Genomic DNA, 19,253 nt, shown 5'->3' on the forward strand with positions numbered 1-19,253 from the left:
ATAAGTAAATCAAGACGCCAGAATCGTATGGGATTCTCATATACCTTCTCTTGAAGTTGCCAGGTATGACTGCTTGCCCCATCATTTTTCCCCGAACGTTTCAACCTCCTCTGTCTCGCGTAAAAATTAAAAAGAAAAGTCATTTTCAACTCGTGGTTGAACCTTAAAACTTTTCCTGTTTTGGCTGTTATTGTTTCATGATCGTCCTCTGGCTGGAAATACACGGCGTCTTTTTGAGATTCTTTCTGTTATTTGATTCGGTAACCTCTGCTGTAACTACTTATAATGTAGGTTTCTTTAAGCCAACTTCCCATGATCTTAGCAACTCTAGCTAGCGAAATTTGTCTTACGTGTTTCTTGCGCTGCAAAAGTTTGCTTTAAAAGATGACAAGCTAGAGCTAAAATGTCATGATTAAAACTTCATGACGAAGAGAGACTTAGGATTCGATCATGAAGACATTTGTGGAAAACTTGAGATAATACCTGGATTTCATTTTTACATCACAGTAATCAATTCCCAACATCAATCAAGTTTCCTGTTTAGTTTTAAAGTTGAGCTGATGTTGTTATTAGCTATATTAAATGGGTTGAAAAGTTTTAGATGGTACTTTCTCATGTTTGCAAATAGTTGAATTTACTGGAAGGTAGATTTATTGCAACGTGTTAACATGAAACACAATAATAAATTTTATTGATACATAAAAAGTTTTCATTTGACCACCTACTAGCAAGTAGCTGTACTATATTTCAACCCAACCATTTTCCACAGCTTGTAAACACCTTTATAAAATAATTAGTCAGAGAAACATACACCATGTTTGAAATGTCATGTCCATAGTAAGAAAACAGGATTGAGGAGGTTGTATGTGGGTATAGGCTCTCTTTTCTGTATTGTTAATTTACTAATCGCTCCTATTGGCAATGTTTTGATGAGGCTGGGCTGTCAAGGTAAAGGAACTGAGGACTTTAGTAGGCAGTGACTTTTTTCAAACCTGGAAACTTTCATTGTGAAAGCCATACTTGTGCCTGGTAACTCATTCTTATTCTGATAAACTAGTTTTAAGAAGGACACAATATTTTATTACAAATATTTAATTTAACTATAATTTTATAGCCAATACCAATCCCTACACATGATGAAATGTCAGTGGAAATATGTGCCAAACATCTGCAAGATTTGATGTAATTATTTTAATTACATGAATATTATCTGATACTGGGAGATTTAAGAATATTCAAAAGAATGTAAACTTTGTTTGAAAAATTAGAACTCAGCATAGACCAAATAAACAAGATTCTTAGATAAAGAGATGTATACTAATGGAAAAAGCTAAGCAACCTTTTTACCAGTTTTATATGTTGAAAACACACACACACATGCAGATTTCTTAGAAACCTGTAGTTCAAGCCTACCATGACTTCAAAATTTTCATGCACACCTCAAAAGGAAAAGAAATAAATTTCAAGTTTCCATTTATTCAGTTTAGGTTTGTCAGGTAAAATTGAGTCAAACAAAGAAATTTTCACAACTAATTTATTAGGTTTGCCTACCTAGAACAATCAACTTCATGTACAAATAAGACTAGGTATATATGAATGTTGTGCCGCGTAGCACTGGGAACACAAATGGTGAAACAGAGAATTAACTCTGAAGTGTAAATTAAAGTGCTACTTAAACCCATGATTTAATTCCCACCGAGGTCAAAAGATTTTTTCTTTGCCTCGTGTGGTTCCCTGTTTCCCTTTATTAGGGCTAACGCCCTGTGGGTTATTCATGGGTTTAAGTAGCACTTTAATTTACACTTCAGAGTAAATTCTCTGTTTCACCATTTGTGTTCCCAGTGCTACGCGGCACAACATTCATATGTACCCTTACTTTCTCTTCACCGCGATTCACCATCCTAAAATTGTCCCCGACTTTCTCTGTGCGACCTCGTAGCTCAGTCGGCAGAGTAACGGTAGATCTAATCCGGAGGTCGTGGGTTCGATTCCCACCGAGGTCAAAAGATTTTTTCTTTGCCTCGTGTGGTTCCCTGTTTCCCTTTATTAGGGTTAACGCCCTGTGGGTTATTCATGGGTTTAAGTAGCACTTTAATTTACACTTCAGAGTTAATTCTCTGTTTCACCATAAGACTAGGTATACACTGATGATGCACAAAAGAACTATCTGTGGTAAGAGGGCAGGCTTTCCTTTCTTCATTTAAAAAAGTACTGAGGTTATCATCTTTCCACAAGCTCAGTGGAAAGTGAGAGTGAGAGGGACTGATAGTGACTATGTCATTTGAATAAATATTCAGAGAAGGATAAAAGACAAGATATGGTCTGCACTACTTTCTTATTTTAATTTTATAACCTATTAAGCTAAGTCATGTATATTCTTGCTTTGTGCATTATGTGGATGCCAATTAATTTAACTTTCATGCAGGTTAAAATAAAAACATGAATTAAAATAGCAGAGCCCACTTTAATTTCAGTCCTACTTAAAGGGGAATCTTTGCTTTTCCAGTTTCCCACCCTTTAAAACTCGCATATCTTGAGACCAATTCCTTATATCGACGTTTAGTTTGGGTATAAGTATTGTTAAGAAACACCATGCATTAATGAAAGCTTGAGCAAGAGTATTTAATGCAATTTAAATAATAATATTACATGTTACAATGTAGAAACTTACACAGCAAAATTATGTAGTCACACAATTCCAAACAAAGAAAGTCAGGTAATTAACTAACCTGCTTCAACTTTTGAGGGCTTGAGGTAGAAAGAAATAATTATGGTAAACAGTTACAATTAATACAAAGTTGAAAGTTTAAAGCTAAGAGATATACATCACAATCATCAAATCCTATGCATTTTAGCAAAAAAGGGTCAGTTACCACTATAAATTCTCCCAAACATTCATACTTACAGGAAATCATTAATTTTTGTCACTAGGTGGTACCGTACTTATAGTTCTATTTTTTCTAAAGTTATCTCATAGCTTTTGATTGTACAGGTCCTGTGGATGGTTCTTGCTCGGGAACTGACATTTCAATTACCTCAGCAAACTGTAATCATCAGAATTGCAAGCCAAGGTGTTTTTACCAAGTGCTCAAGTTTCAAAAGTAGTGACCTGATTGTTACAGTCAAGTTCACTCCTTTTTGAAGCCATCTTAAGCTTGATCATCCTGTTACACGAGAAAACATCAAATGTCACTCACATATCCAAATACTTGCTTGAATCAAAGTTATAATTTTTTTAATGACCTGCCTCCTTTAACACTTTAATTCCTGATAGTGACTAGCATTTAATTTCCCCCTTCAATATCACCCCTGAATCAAACATTACGGTTATGAGAACAAAGGTAATAGTAATTAACTGAAAAACCTCTTGATTGCTAAACAAATTCTCTCTGCCAGCACACAAAGAAATGTATTGAGACCAGTATGGAGAATAGTCATACTGATGTCAGGGTGTAAAGGGTTAATAGTGCTCCAAAAATATTAAATAGTATTGGAGAAAAAGATCATTGCAAGCTCAGATATGAATCTCTGTATTTTTCAGAACTTTTTGAACAAGTTTCAGCGGGCAGAGGATGCTATGGAGTATACCAGAAAAACTGCAGCTGAGTCAGCCAGTGCAATAGTGAGTCAAAGCCAATCAGAATCCCTGTTAGAATGGTTCAAATTATCTGATTGGCTGTACAAGACAAAAGCTGTCAAAAGTGTTAAACCATTAGAGTTCACAATCTGCGATAGTTTACAAACTAAAATAGTTCGGCAAGTCGAATTTAATAGCTTTGCCTGAAGTTTCTAAGTCTCTAATACAGAATCTTGAAGTGAAAATGTTCAGTGAACTTCAGCCGAATAAAAAACATAAAAATAAAAAAAAACTTCAGCTCATAAAATCACGCGAGTTTTTTCACATGAGAAGGTAGAAAACAAACTGTGCAAGAAAAGTGTTTTTTGAATGAACGACAGCCGAATTCACTATAATTCATTATAATTCGTTGTGTTGTACATGTACTGTGGTTTGACTTTGTTATATAAGCCTGCAATCCCCTTGGTCACAGTTGGCCGCCATGTTTTGTGTTAGTAAGAGTTTTGGTGATTAAAGCCTAATATTCTCCAGGCAAACGTCGTCTTTATTTAGTACAATTTAATCACCACTCTCAGTGGACAAAGCACTCCGTCCGGAGCGACTAGAAACGGATCCTAACAGCGGCGGAACTTCGAAAGCATGGCTTCATTAGCAACTAACGTTCGATGAGTTTGTGGCTGTCCTACCACAAAGAGACCTTGACAAGCTCTCGGTATTGGCGAATTACGTCTCTCCCTCAATCTTTCAACACATCGAGGATTGCACCGACTATGGAGCAGCCGTAGGAATATTACAAGCACTTTTTGTGAAACCTCAAAATGAAATCTTTGCCCGCCATATCCTTGCTACGATTTACCAACAACCTCACGAAACGCTGGATGAATTCCTTCAAGCTCTGAAAACACTTAGCAAGGGTTGCAACTTCCGAAGTGTAACTGGCTCTAAATATCGCGAAGAAAGCATCCGGGACGCTTTTATCACTGGTTTACGGTCACCTTCGATCCCCCAGAGGTTGTTGGAGAATAATACGCAAGATCTGAAGGCCATATTTGATCAAGCTCGTTCTCTGGAGTTGGCTGTGCGTAATTCCGAATCCTACTCCAATCCTCCTTCATCTGTCAATGCAGCAGTTCCACTCGCCGCTACGGTGGATCAGGAGCAGACAGATCCCGGCACACTAGCTGCAGTAGGATCAAATGCCTCTACTTGTTTCTTCTGTGAAAACAGTAACCACCCTCGTTCAAAATGCCCTGCCTGTGATGCAGTATATTCTAATTGTCAGAAAAAGGGGCATTTTGCAAAAGTTTGCTGTGGAAGGAAGATAAGCGAGAGTAAAGTTTCAGTTGCAGCCTGGTCTCCTACACGTGCCACAGTGGGTGCCCTTGAATCCCTCTCAAAGTCACTAGGAACTGTTATCATTGAAGGATTGGAAGTCAAAGCCCTCTTTGATAGTGGTAGCACTGAAAGCTTCATTCATCCAAGGTTGGTGGAGAGGGTAGTTCTTACCGTTCATCCTTCATCTGGCACAGTGTCCATGGCTACATCAGTATCCAGTACAGTTAGTATCACTGGTACCTATGTCGCCACTCTCTCCTACCAAGGACGTAAATATGCAGGTTACAAACTGTCCGTCTAGCCTGGACTTTGTGCTGACCTAATCCTTGATCTTGATTTCTGGTCCCAGCATTCGAGCGTCACTTTCCACTACGGGGGATCTGAACCACCTTTGGCTGTCTGTGGTTTAAGTAAACTGAATATAGATCCACCAGAGCCGTTTGCGAATCTAACTGCAAACTGCCATCCAATTGCCTCCAAGTATCGAAGATACAGCCAAGAGGATTCCGTCTTTATTGATGAGGAAGTGAAAAGATTACTCAAAGAAGGCATCATAGAACCAAGCCTTTCACCATGGTGGGCACAGGTCGTTGTGACTAAGGATGAAAATCACAAGAAGAGGTTAGCGATCGACTACTCACAAACAATTAACAGATTCACACTTCTAGATGCTTTCCCTTTGCCCAGAATAAGCGACATGGTAAACAAGATCGTCCAGTACAGAGACTTCAGCACTATTGATCTTCGAAGTGCATATCATCAAGTGCCACTTAAGGACGAAGAAAAGCCTTACACAGCCTTTGAAGCTCGAGGCAATCTCTATCAGTTCACCCGCCTGCCCTTCGGGGTCACCAATGGCGTAGCCTGTTTCCAGAGAGAGATGATGAAGTTTGTAGATGAGAATGATCTTGAGGCGAGCTTCCCTTACCTTGACAGTGTTACTATTTGCGGCAAGGACCAAGAGAACCCTGACACTAACATGGAACACTTTCTTGAAGCTGCTAAACGCAAGAACCTCTGTTATAACACTGAAAAGTGTATTTTCTCAACCCGGCGTCTCCCCGTCTTCGGATACATCATTGAGGAGGGTACCATACGGCCGGATCCTGATCGTTAACGACCTCTGTGTGAACTCCCCGTTCAACACGACTCGAGGTCCATGAGCAGGTGTCTCGGATTATTCTCCTATTATTCCCAATGGATCCCAAGGTTCTCGGATCGGATCGGATCAAGCCAATTGCCTCTTGCAAGTCATTCCCTCCGCCTCCGCCAGCTGTTGAAGCCTTTGAAAGTCTCAAGAAGACAATTGAAGATGCTGTTGTCACCGCTATTGACGAGACCTTTTCCTCCGAGGTCGAGACAGATGCGTCCGAAGTAGCGCTAGCAGCCACTCTCAATCAGAATGGAAGACCTGTTCTCACGAACCCTTCAAGGCAGTGAGCTGAAGCATGCATCCATAGAGAGGGAAGCCCAGGCCATAATAGAAGTGGAGAGACATTGGAGATACTTCCTTACTGGAAGACACTTCATCCTGAAAACTGACCAGAAATCAGTGTCCTACATGTTTGAAAAGCATTACACAGGGAAGATAAAGAACGAGAAGTTCTTACGTCAGAGACTTGAACTCTCCTGCTTCAGTTTTGATATCATCTATCGCCCTGGTAGAGATAACGTCCCAGCTGACACACTGTCCAGGCTACGTGCGCCATGGCCACCGAAGATTCCCTCTTCAAGCTTCACGAGGCTCTCTGCCATCCAGGAGTCATCAGAATAAACCACTTTATGCAAACCAAGAACTTACCTTATTCCCTCGATGAGATTCAGAAGATGACAAGCCGTTGCCCTGTTTGTTGTGAATTTAAACCTCAGTTTCATCGCCCAGAGAAGGTTCCCCTTGTCAAAGCCACTCAGCCATTCGAGAGGATCAACATCGACTTCAAAGGCCCTCTCCCGACGAATAATGGAAACAAACACTTCCTTATGGTTGTTGATGAGTACTCCAGGTTCTTATTTGTGATGTTTTGTGGGACAGTTGAAATTATTTCCTGAGGTTCGTACGAATCGAGTAGAAAGTATGAAAACATAGCGCTGAAAAGTACCATGACTGAACAATGAAGTTCACTCATTCGGCAGTAGAACTAATTCCATTTTACCCGTGGGTTTGTTCGCACCACACATTGCGGTCCGCAATTTAATTGACGGGTTCTCACATGACCATATTGTCAAAGTCAAATTACCGCGTCAGACTCAATGTAAACATGGACATCGCTGACTCAATCTCATTTTATTTCAATTTTGGGAAAGGCTACCACTTCGTTCTTAGGCTAAAACAACACTTCTTCGAGAAAGTGCGATTTTTTTAAATGGATAGAGTAAATCCTGTGATAGTTGACCGAACAGAGAAAAAGGTATAAAAACTTGCGCTCGCCGTTTGCTATCATTTGAAAGCTTTTCAGGCAAAACAAGATCCGTAAGATAACTTCTTTTCCATTAACATCACGACTGTATATAACATTCCAAACGACAGGACAATAAATACCTTGAAGAATACGAACACTTTGAAATGTTATTCGAGCGATGAACCGGCGCGAGGGTTTTTAGGCGATGAAGGCCAAAGTCATTGTTTTACTGAAGCGTGATTTTAATTATAAACTGAAGCTAGTATCAAACGACGGTTGATAAAAAAGGTTTGAATTTTTCTGGGCCTTAGCGTTAGAGAAAACCCAGATAGGACACGACTTACCTCTTTGTCTTTCTCGGATCCCTTGTAGTTCGCTTCTCTTTGTTGGTGACCTCTTCTCAGTCTCTTTTCAGGAGCGTCTTTGTATTTCCTTCTCGCATTGCTCTTCGCTAGATATTTGCCTTTTTACTTGTGTCTTTTCTTGTTCTCTTTCGCGTTCCTTTAACTGTATTCTGCCTATTTTGGTTTCCTCTCTAACTTTGTTACGGGTTTTTCTCGACTCGCTTTACTTCTTTTACTTCTTGTTTTTTTTGGTCGCTCAGTCGCTTTCTTTTCATCCCATTTCCCACTCAAAACCCTCTCTCCACAAACTTGAATCATAACGATTTCCTACCGTTGACAAAGTTTTAGCTCTGCCGGTATTGTTCACTTGCTTTGCGAGTTGATTAGAAATTACAAAATACTGAGAATTACTATTCAACTTCAACCTCACCAGGTTGATTTCCGCTCAAAACGCGGGTTGCAAATTATTTGTTTACGCGGCTTCACATCCACTAGCCCACGTGAAGCCCACGTGAAGCCCTCGTGCCATATCAAACTTTGCCTATTGTTATGGTTGGGATTTTTTAATACAATGGGCCTTTTGTTATCCATCCTTCAGAACTTTACACAGCCGACAGCCCGCTCTCCATGTAACAAATTTACCCTTTCGTCCCCCGGCAAGTTTGCCGTTGCTCTAGACACCTTCTCCCTAAGCCCAACCCGAGAAAGAAAGATTTTGTCACATTCAGGTCATTAACGAAGTTTTTGAATCTCGCGCTCGGAAATCGGATACGCGTCGGTTCTTTCAAACCTTTGTTCTTATAACATGCTCAATCGTGTGCCCGCGGTACGGTAGACTGAAGCTCGACACTCGAGTATGCGCACTTCAATGTCATCTGCCAGTGTTTCCTGGCGCACACTAATAGGGTATCCAAGTTACGCGCGCAATCGCGTCTGCGCATTACCTTCTCCCTCGCCCTTCCATTACGTAATGGCTAAGATAATGCCCGTGGTACAGTTGGCCGCGTATGCTAAAAGTAGAACCTTGTACGGTCTGTCATACGGCTTTAAGTCAAAATTTTTCGGCTTGATATGTTACTACTATTTCGTATAATTGTGGGGCTAAGCAGGTCACTCATTCCAAAAAATGATCAAAAGCTGGTCATGTATTTGCACCAATTTATCTTTACTGGCCCCAATCTCGAATGGTCGCCCAAGCATGACAGGACGGATAATGCATGCACTGTAAGTACCTCCCGTTGTTCCATACAAAGCCTTAGAAAAGTTTTCTAAGGCTTTGTATGGGACAACGGTAGGTACTTACAGTCCACGCGTTTTTCCGTCCTGTCATGAATAGTTATTTGGCGACCATATAACTGTTTAATTCTAATTATGTATTGTTTAGTTTGTAATGAAGCTTTGGACGCGAAGCGTTAAAGAAATGGTATATATTCTATGCGTGAAAGAAAGAGAAAATGTACTCACGTTTTGTGAACAAGACGAAATTCGCAAAATTGTACATTCCAGTCCACCGATATGACAATTGAAGTTCAATTTGTGCATGCGTATACCGTTTTTGGAAAAGAACGCCTCTTGGTTGAAGTTGTCAGGAAGTCTAGTTATTAAAAAGTACATTATATAGAAGCGGTTATCACAGATAGCCTAAAGGCAAGCTACGTATTCAATCCAACATTCGCACATGCGCAGACGTTTGACCAGAAAGTACGATCCGAAACTTCCCTCCTAACAGATAGTTGTCTAAGGCATAATTCGTGTGCTATAAATGACTAAAGTCAATACAGTGGTCAACGATTTACTCCTAACTTTCGATCGTTTTCACCCCATCCACGCTCAGGCTCTCAGTTATCCCTTCTTTCTTACTGTCTTACTTACTAAAACTCTCACCATTTTGACTCTGACTGCTTGCTTTTACATGAGAGAATAAGTCTCAGGAATTTTTCTTTCTACTTATCACATTTCCAGTGGTAAATGTACTGATGTTGAAAAAAGAAACTGATCTGAACTCATTTCATGTGTCACAGGGAAAGATGGAAAAAGCTTCAATTCTCGTTTAAAGTCCCTGATACCAAATTGGTTTAACACAAAAATCAAATTTTGCAATTCAATTCAATACCTGATTGACATATATATATATATATAAAATAACCTTTTTACTTTTCCAAAATTACATGAATTTCGTCTCGGTAGGCACTTACAAATTTAAAGATAACTTATAGACAAACAGTTCGCTACAGTTTGTCACTAATCTTTAGTTTGTTGTCATAATTAAGCAGTTTCCGCCTGTTCCTTTTTCATTAAAAGCCTTAGAAGCCGCTTCTTGTCAGCTACTATGCGACTTTCCAAATCTTCAATTTCCCTCTTAATAGCATCGTTACTGTGCGACGCTGACTCCCTTACATTGGGTTCAGAGTTCGCTGTTGATAAAGAAGAACTACGCGAACGGGAAACGCTATGGTGCGTTCGCGATGGCAGAGAAGTGCAAGCTCGTGAGAAGTATCTTGATTGTGAATTAGACCGTGAGTTTCGAGAGTCTCGTGACTGAGAATGTGAATTTCGCGATCTTGCTTCGCGTGATCGGGATTTCTGTGACTGCGAACCTCTCGATCTTGATCGTGATTCGCGTGATCGCGAGTCCCTTGTCCGTGATTTCTGTGATCGTGAGTGTCGTGATCTGGAGTTTCGAGAAGAAGGCCCCGATCTTACACAAGATCGACCATACTTCTCCGTTCGTCTACTGTCAATTTTCTTGCCGCGCGTTTTACGTTTGCAGTGAGTCTTGGATGGACTTAAAGAGGACTTTCTTATCTTTTCTTGACTGAGCTTACCAGATTTTCTTGACGGAGATAAACGTTGACTTTCATCTCTCAACCGTCTTTCGCCAGAATCTGATCGTCATCGACGATGTTCTTCAGTCGCACACTCTTCAACTGAAAGTGAACGATCCCTTGAGCGCGATCCCTTGTCTTCTTGAAAAACTCCCTTTCCTTTAGACAGCGGTCGTAATCCAGATTTTGACAGCGATCCAGACCCTTCCTTACTTCGTTGAAATTGCGTTGGATCGTTGCACGCAGATCCTGGCCGAGCAATGGAAGATACCGGAGAGGTAGAGGGATCACTACTGATTACAATAAACTCCTGCAGAAGGTGAACAAAATTCTGAAGAAACAATAGAAGGATCTGTAGAACAAGACGGGCCTGAACCATTATCAACATGATTAGTATCTCCACAAAGTTTGCCGCTGGTATGTTTCTCGCTCGATCTTTTAGACTCTTTCCTTTTACGTTTGTGTTTGTGTGAATTACGATGATAATGATGGTATGGATGCTTCTTCTCCGTTTCTACTCGTGTCTTCTCTACAATAGTTACTTTGGAAGATCTCTTCCTGTTACTACGCCCTATAGAGTCGGATGACGCATTGGACGCTTGATAATTTGTCGTGGGTTCAATGTCTACTAGAGTTGTTTGCGGACTAACTGATGAGTTCGATGAAGAGATGGTCACAGTCCTTTCCAAACCAGCTCTACCATTTAGTCCGGATGTGCCTGGTGATGAGCTTGGAGACCACCTGTTGTTTACAGTTTGCCGCGCTGGAGAATCTCTGTTCCAGTCTGTTTGCCACAGAGTTTCGCCAGAGGGGCCTGGAACAGGTGTATGCCAGCCTGATGTAGGAAGGGGACCGCTAGACATTAATATTGTGTTGAATACCTCAAAAATTAATTTAACCGACTCAAGTTCTTCCTTTTCCCTTCTTGATTTTTTAAAAAAATTTTCCCCAAGCAAGTTGAGGATTTGAAGCTGTCATTACCCGGCCGAACTGTTAAGAAAAATTTCGCGTTGTAGACACTAACAATTTCTAATAATATTATTACATGCCAACATTGAGCAGTTTTGAGAATTCTACCTTTATGAGACGCTTTGGAGTGTTACACCACGGAAATTCACATGTAAACGTTGCCCAACTATTTTCCTTATACTACTCTCCTCTTTTCCCATTTAAGCGTGTATAATCCATTTTACAGTTGCCTGCTTGGTTGCCAAGCCTTTGAACAGGAGTGAAGCTAAGACTGATTGACCTTGGTTTGATACAAAAGTTACTGCTTTTCAAATATAAATTACTTTGTTGGTCTTTATTATCATGCTAACTAGATGCTGGTCTCTATCACAGCATAGTCACCTTCAGCCTCGCTTTAAATCAAAGGCTTGGCGACTAAGTACACAACTGTAACATGGCTTTTTATGAAAACACTAGTCATGCGACGCTTTGGAGAAGTTTACCTTGGATTATCCTACGAAAAATCCGTTGTTTTACTATTATACACCACGCCAACGTAAAGTCATTGGCCAACACAATCCACAAAGCGAACAAGGGAGGGTTAGGTCTAAGAACGTTGCATATACAAGGGCTTTAATTCCTTTAATTCCGATATAAAATGGTTATAAACGGTTCAGACCTGAAGTTTGACTGTGAAACACAGTCGGCGTATCTCTGGGTTCCTGCTCTGACTCACTTGGCCAGCTGTACTGTGCACGCTCATCATAAGCAGTCATATCAAATGGCGAACGAGCAAAGCCTATAAACTCGTGGATAAAATGATCTGTTTTGTCAAATAGGAAAGGCTGCAGCTGGCGAGAAAACTCTTCAGAACTAAGCTCAACCCTGAAAATGTAATAGTACAGATTTAAAAACAGCCTATCTACATGAAAGGGTAATTTGGTGTTATCAATTGAGTTGATAACGTTTCAAGCGTTAGCCTGTCTAAGGTTGCTCTGACGAGAGGCTAACGCTCGAAACGATAGTTTTCACACCCCTTACGTTGGCCAATTTACTTTTTCAACTCAAATGATAATGCTAAATTACCCTGTTACACTCTCCCACCGACGCTGCACCACAGTTTCTTTAAAAACTTACCCCCTTTATCCACATAAAAGTTTTGGCTATCTTCTATCTTTTCTCGTTTCAGTGAAAAAAAAAGAAAGGTTTAATTCTTAAACTGAGATGTTTAGTTGTTTTGATCAAGGGGGTATAAGTTCTCTATGCGCCGTAGTAAGCGTCAAAGAGCTCTTTTCGAACCAAAGTAAGGACAATGTCCAATCAGAAGAAAGGAAAATACTTCTAAGAGCCAATGAGACCTGCAGTATAAGTAAAAACAACCAAACTGACTAAAGCGCGGGAAAACGCAGGCGACCGAGTCGTGATTTGTTTTAGTTTTTCATTTCATTGGTTAATTAAGAGAGCGGCGCGAGTTTTCTGGACCAATAACAGAGCGAAGTAAAGCAAAACCAATACAATCTCGGATTACACGTTCTTCCGATATTCAGTCGAAAATTTATCTAAATGGCAAGAAGTAATTCTGATACAGACGGCATTCCTTACAACACAATCATGGAGTGATTCACATCTAAACATGACTTACTTGCTGATCAGAGACAAAATAATCTGAAGAACAAAACTGACATGACTCTCCACGTCATTCAACAACGCCCTTAAATCTCTTGTAAGCCATGGAATCAGTCGGTGGGTGCAAGCAGGATTGGAACGGAAAAATTCTGGTGCTACGAGAAACAAAAACAAGTTTAGTCTCACCCACGTACATGCGAAGGCTTACATCAAGTCTTGTAGCATGAAGGAACCAATAATATTCTTTTTCCCCCAAAGTGCAACGTTACCCTCTACCCCCTAGAATTCCTTCCCCCATGAACCCTTTACCCCCTTGCCCTCAGAGGTTGTAACTGATATCTGATATTAACAACTATTCACGTGGATATTCACTAAGCAAAAAAGGCAAACTAAATATCCACCACCAGCCACCGACACAGAGGTGTATAACTGTTTTAGTATAAACTAGAACAATGACTTAATATACTGAGCGCATCAATATGAATTTAACCAATTTATTCCTGCAGCGATTACAGCATTTTCAGGCGCAAATTTCGCATGTATCGTTCGGAGGTCAATAGTGAGGGATATTTGGAGTTTAAGTAGTCAATCAGAGTATGTCTTCAACACTTTCCCCCTGTTTAAGTATATATGACTAAAATATTCAGGCACTAAATACAAGTTAAGAGCTTGATATTGTATTGACTTTATATAGTAATAAATAAATGCACTTGTTTAATATCCTATCCCTTACTCTCTCGTTTGTGAATATTGTATCCAAAACTTGGAAATAAGAATAACATCAAGTCTTTTATTATGTGATAATCTCAAAACTTACAAATTTCTCTCTGCCTCGGACGTCCTGTCTGAGTAACTCTTTGCACCCATAAGTTATTTCTGTAGATGGTCCTGTGTTGAACAAAAGAATAACACTTAATTCATTGTACTGGTGTGTATTTGAGAAAGTTCTAATATACAGCAACGCCCACATGTTCTGCAGGACCCTATGAGCATAAGGTGCATGTAAATTGTGGTTATACAAGCTTCCAGTGCATGCAGTTACGTTCGTGCCGTAAGAAAAAATTACATGTGTAGTGCTTTACACTTAGATGTATGTATTTATTTCATCTTTTGTCATTCCCTACATGCATTTGCATGTACAAATGCACCAAGGCTTGGTCAAAATTCCTGGACAAGACAGTTTGGAAAATCAAAGATGAACACTGCTTCTTGAAGTTACCAATTGCCGAATGAAATTTAGAGATGCGTCAATTCGAAATAAAATTTAGGAGTGCCGGCACATCCTTGCAATCATAGCTCTTCCTCAGATACAGTGTTCCATTCTCTTTCAAGTAGCTTTACCATTACTTTTAAAATGAAAGAACATTTTCATTGTAAGGCAAAAATTGCATTTGTGAGATAACATTGCTGCACTGCATCTTCCTCAACGCTTTTTCTATGCATCCCTCTCATTACTCATAATTTGAATCAAATATGCTGATGATCAAACATTCAAAATTTTTGAATTTGTCTTTTTTGCTTTTGATTTTCATCAGCTACAATCCGCCAAAAACTTGATACATTGATCTTTTCAACCCTTAAAGTGAAACTAATCAGCCCCTTCCCTAACCCCCCCAAAACAATGTTATATCTTGCTTACATGAACTTTAAGGGGCTAGTTTTGTACATGATTTATGGTGTGGTGCAAACAAAAGTGTTATTCTTCACGTAAAAAAAAAAAATCTGTTTAAACGCTGTGTCGACTAAGTTTGATGCTGGCTGTAGTCTGAGTACCTGAGATCATTCTTTTAAACCAAACTGATATACAGTAAAAGTATAATAAACATCTTACCGATTCTAGGTAATTTATTATTATCAACTAAGTTGATAACCTAAATTGGCCACCATAGCATGTTTCAAAGTTGACGTTTTGAGCATTAGCCCTTGATCTTTGCTCTGACAAAGGGCTAGTGCTTGAAACTTCAGCTATGAAATTCTTTATGGCGGCCAAATTACGTTATCAACTCAGTTGATAATGCTTAATTATCCTGTTATACTCTCACCAATGCAGCATTGATACAGTAAATGTCTTCTTATCACATAGTCTGATTGTCTAGACGAGGCTATTCAAGAATAGGATTGATGTCTTTTACAAAGGTTGCCACAGTGTAAGTCACCATCACTGACACCAGTCCTTCTCAAGATTTCTCTCGTTGAGTGATCAGACAAAAGCCTGAAGGACAATACTCAGCTGACTGTTGGCCAACTTCTGGCCGACTTTCAGCCTACTTTTGGCTTACAGGGTTTTTTTTTATGGCAGTTCAAAATGGCAGTTACAGATGTTCATGATTTTATACCTTTCCATTCATGGTCCTTGAGCTATGCACTTTAGCTCTAGACCAAAGTGGGGCAAATTTGGCTTTTAACTTGTTACATCAGGGAACTCAAACTCAGGTAGTATTGGAGGTTCAGGTACTGGGTTATGAGGTTAAATTTCAAAGTGTACATTACGATTACCTGCTGGTAATTGTCCATAAATTTGACACTTTGAATGGTTGATGTAAGGCGCGATTTGCACAGGGGACAGGTCTTCTTTTTCTTCTGACCATCGTAAAATACAGTTGTAACAAAAAGCATCTACAAGATAGGTTAAGGTTCAAGATTGCTTTATAGCATTAACCCGTTACACCCTAACATCAGTATGAACATTCTCCATACTGTTCTCTGTACAATTCCTGAGGTGCTGACAAGGAGAATTTGTTTAACAATCATCATGGATACTTGTGGCCTTAATGTTTGATTCAGGGGTGATATTGTAATGAGAAATTAGAAGCTGGTCACTCTTAGGAGTTAAAGGGTTAACTTGGAATAGGTGTCCAACTTGCATAGGTTCTCTGTTAAAGGCAGACGTCACAAACATTTGAATTATACCATGAAGGGATGGGACTAAAAAAGTCTGAATCATGCCTGACCTGGCTTTGAGATGAAAGGGGGGGATTTTTTAGTTTTAAACTGCAGGAGAAACGAGTAAAAAATATAGTAATATAAAAAAAGGATACACAAAATGAAACACCCTACCTCTCAACCCACGTAAATTCCATGAAAGCAATATCATTGTACAGTTTACCCAACACATTCAAGGAGGGTAATGTCTAATTTGCACAAATCAAACCCTCATGAAACTGGGCGAATGTTACACTTCGCTGCTGGATTTCATAGAAAGCAATTTATTTTCATCGAATCTTTACCTCAAGCTCATTCACGTATCTAAACTCATATTTCACTCGTTAAAAGGATACGACAGCACTTATCAAGGTCTGCTTTGTTATTATATTCAAAGAGACAAATCGAACATGTTGCATCTTCCGGACTAGTCCCTCCAGAAGAACATTGATCATCTGCTTGCAGATTTTTCTCGGATGATTTTCTTTTCACATCGATGAATTGAACTTTATCATCACTGCTGAGCTCTACTAAATCGCAAGAAACATCTCCTCTATACAGTTCTGATTGCGTAGACCGAAGCCCAGAACTGATGTTATCATCTTTTTCTATATGGGGAATCGAAGATTTCCCCCTACACATTCCATTTGTGTCGAGTTTGGCATTTTCTTCCGGTGGATTGTCTTTTCGATCCTCCATAAATACTAAGAAGCTATTTCCTAGTAGGTAAATAGTAGGTGGATTTCTTCCTAAGTCAACACCTTCAAGAGCCGATTGACTTTTAAGCCTGCTTACTGAATATTAGTCGGGCGACCGACTACAGATTTACCCTCAGGTTTTTCCACAAAGCTCAGCCACGTGCAATAGGGAATACCGCACATACGTAATAGAGGCGCAACCTTCTTTCCACCATGTCGAACATGGCGGATTTGTCGAATATACAAGCGACTAAATACAGGAATGGCTCCGACCTGTGATTGAATGATAAAAATAGTAAAAGTTAATTAGTTATATCTTAACTCCTTGCTCGTGAGTATTGTTAACCGCGTGTCTCAAAGCAGAACAATGAAATATCAATGCGAGTGAAAACACCGATGTGTGAAACAAGAAATGGTTACTTACGTAGCGAAGGAAAGGCAGCCTTTCTTATTCGGCGAGGTCGTTCAGCGATGAAAAAGTCATCTGCTGATTAGCTCCGCTGACAAAACTCGTTTAGTCAGTTCAAGCGGACGACCAGAGACTGAAGCCATTCCTGTATTTCACCGCTGACAAGAATAGCTCCGACTCAAATGTTTAATTTTGTTTTTCAATAATTTTTAAATTATTTTTTATACTAGTGAGCAGCGCTGTGCAAACAGTAGTTCTAAAACTTCTTTATTCTCTGACGCGTTTCCTCTAACTGTCGTAAACTTCTTCAAGGAGTTTTACAAGTTAACACTAAACGCCTATATTTATAAGCCATTGTTAGCGGCTATTGCGGGGGCCAATGACCATAAAGCCTTGGCTTGACCTACGAGCGGGAATATGCAAAGTTGTGAAAATTTTGAAATTTTCTTTTGAAAATTTTTAGGCGAGGTGAGAAATACTTTTGGGAGCCACGGTTTTAGCTAAAATTTTCAAATTTGAAAAATTGAAGCGGTTTTTTACAGATGTTGCCTGGAAAGTAGTTGGCAAGTTAGGTTAGGATGTGGTTAATGTTATACTCATTCTTTCTTAAATTTAAGAGGTATAAATACCTTGTCTAAAACAGTAGTGTGATACAATAGCAAACGAGATATACTCGTTCCAATACAGCGTCATGTGATGAACAGCCCTCATAAATTTTAGAACAAGTTTCATAAAATCATTTTACTCTTTCTTGTTATTGCCGAAAGCTGTTCGAAGATTGGTTGTACCATCACAGCAAACAGTACTTCGTCATGATTCAGTGCGAGAGCTATTGCCACTGGTTTGACTGGTAAGACGGGTTTTTGGTGTGTTTTGTTTTCTCCTTTTTTAGGTCTAGTGGAGTTGTTAGAAATTACCAAGCAAAATTAATCCGCGACTTTCTTCCTTTAGGTGTTGTGCAAAAACAGATGAAGTGTCCGATGAACGGATTTGTCTTTCATGTGAACAATAACCTAGAAAATCAGTTTTCCACGAAAAAGACTCCCTCGATTGCGGCTAAGCCATATTTCTCCAGCAGAGCATACTGTAAATTAAAAACATTGGTCGCAGCGTCACGCAACATTGCGTGATTATTTTCCAAACGTGACACGCAGTTGCTGCATTATTTTCAAACTTAGAAACTACATGGCCCTGTCGTAATAAAAGATGGCTTTATTTGCAAGCATTGTAGACTTCAACATAAGAAGAACCTAATAAGTCGCTCTTTCAGTTTTTATCTCAGTGTATAAATTATTTAGCCAGAACGAAAAAAAAAATTAGTATACGCACGAGTTGGAGCCATTCCTGTCTGCAATGAAATACACGAATGCATCTAGTCTCTGGTCGTCCGCCTAAACTGACTAAATGAGTTCTGTCAGCGGATGACTTTTTCATCGCCGGAATATCGCTGAACGACCTCGCTGAACAAGATGGACGCTGCCTTTTCTTCATTATGTAAATAGCCATTTCTTGTGTGACTCATCGGTGTTTTCACATTGATATTTCATTGTTCCGCTTCGAGACACGCAGTTCACAATACTCACGAGCAAGGAGTCAAGATATAACTTATTAACTTTTACTATTTTTATCATCCAATCACAGGTCGGAGCCATTCCTGTATTTAGTCGTTAGTTCGAATATCTTAGCGAATGGAGTCATCTTTTCTACGCTCAAGCATACAGACCTACACACCGTTCGCGGTAGACCCACTATAAAAGATGGCTTGTGTAATGAGCGTAAATTTTCGAAACGGGTCGTTCCGCGAACCCAAAATAGCAAAAGAATCAAATAATTTGGCAAAGGTCTCACTAGAATCAAACCGGAAATCAAATGAGTTATCAGTGAACAGAAAATGTGGACAGAGTGACCGAAGAACATTTGCTGATAACGACAAGGTGCCTCGTTATCAAACTTTAGGAAACGACGACAAAGATGTCATGTTGGACTTTCATCAGAGTGAGGATAAACATAATTGTTATATACTGAGCTCTATCGTGATTATTAAGCTTCCATTCGTTATGTTTTTGCTCAAACAGAGTACATTATCAGCTGTTATTTTTCCATTTGTTTCATTAGTTTTGTCGCTTCTGTGCGTATATTATATTCGCATATTGTTGAGCAGGAATGTTTG

The 19,253-nt window shown here is 39.6% G+C and overlaps 1 protein-coding gene and 1 pseudogene across 2 annotated transcripts; one reads left to right on the top strand and one right to left on the bottom strand.

Annotated features, from left to right (window-relative positions):
- The first annotated feature begins 3,329 nt into the window (after nt 1-3,329).
- On the top strand, nt 3,330-6,029 carry LOC149037382 (uncharacterized). Its single transcript, XM_089188442.1, has 4 exons — nt 3,330-3,341; nt 3,542-3,622; nt 4,230-5,135; nt 5,262-6,029. The coding sequence occupies exons 1-4, from the start codon at nt 3,330-3,332 to the stop codon at nt 6,027-6,029; spliced, it is 1,767 nt and encodes a 588-aa protein (XP_089044568.1).
- Nucleotides 6,030-9,920: 3,891 nt separating this feature from the next.
- Nucleotides 9,921-16,675, bottom strand: LOC149037383 (uncharacterized; annotated as a pseudogene). Its single transcript, XR_016181382.1, has 8 exons — nt 16,333-16,675; nt 15,540-15,670; nt 13,872-13,942; nt 13,071-13,209; nt 12,108-12,313; nt 10,576-11,315; nt 10,171-10,326; nt 9,921-10,086 (listed from the first exon to the last, which is right to left on the bottom strand). The product of XR_016181382.1 is annotated as an uncharacterized LOC149037383 (transcript).
- Between the last annotated feature and the right edge of the window lie 2,578 nt (nt 16,676-19,253).

The sequence above is a fragment of the Pocillopora damicornis genome, chromosome 11 (assembly GCF_964200805.1).
Source record: "Pocillopora damicornis chromosome 11, jaPocDami1.2, whole genome shotgun sequence".
NCBI lineage: Eukaryota > Metazoa > Cnidaria > Anthozoa > Scleractinia > Pocilloporidae > Pocillopora > Pocillopora damicornis.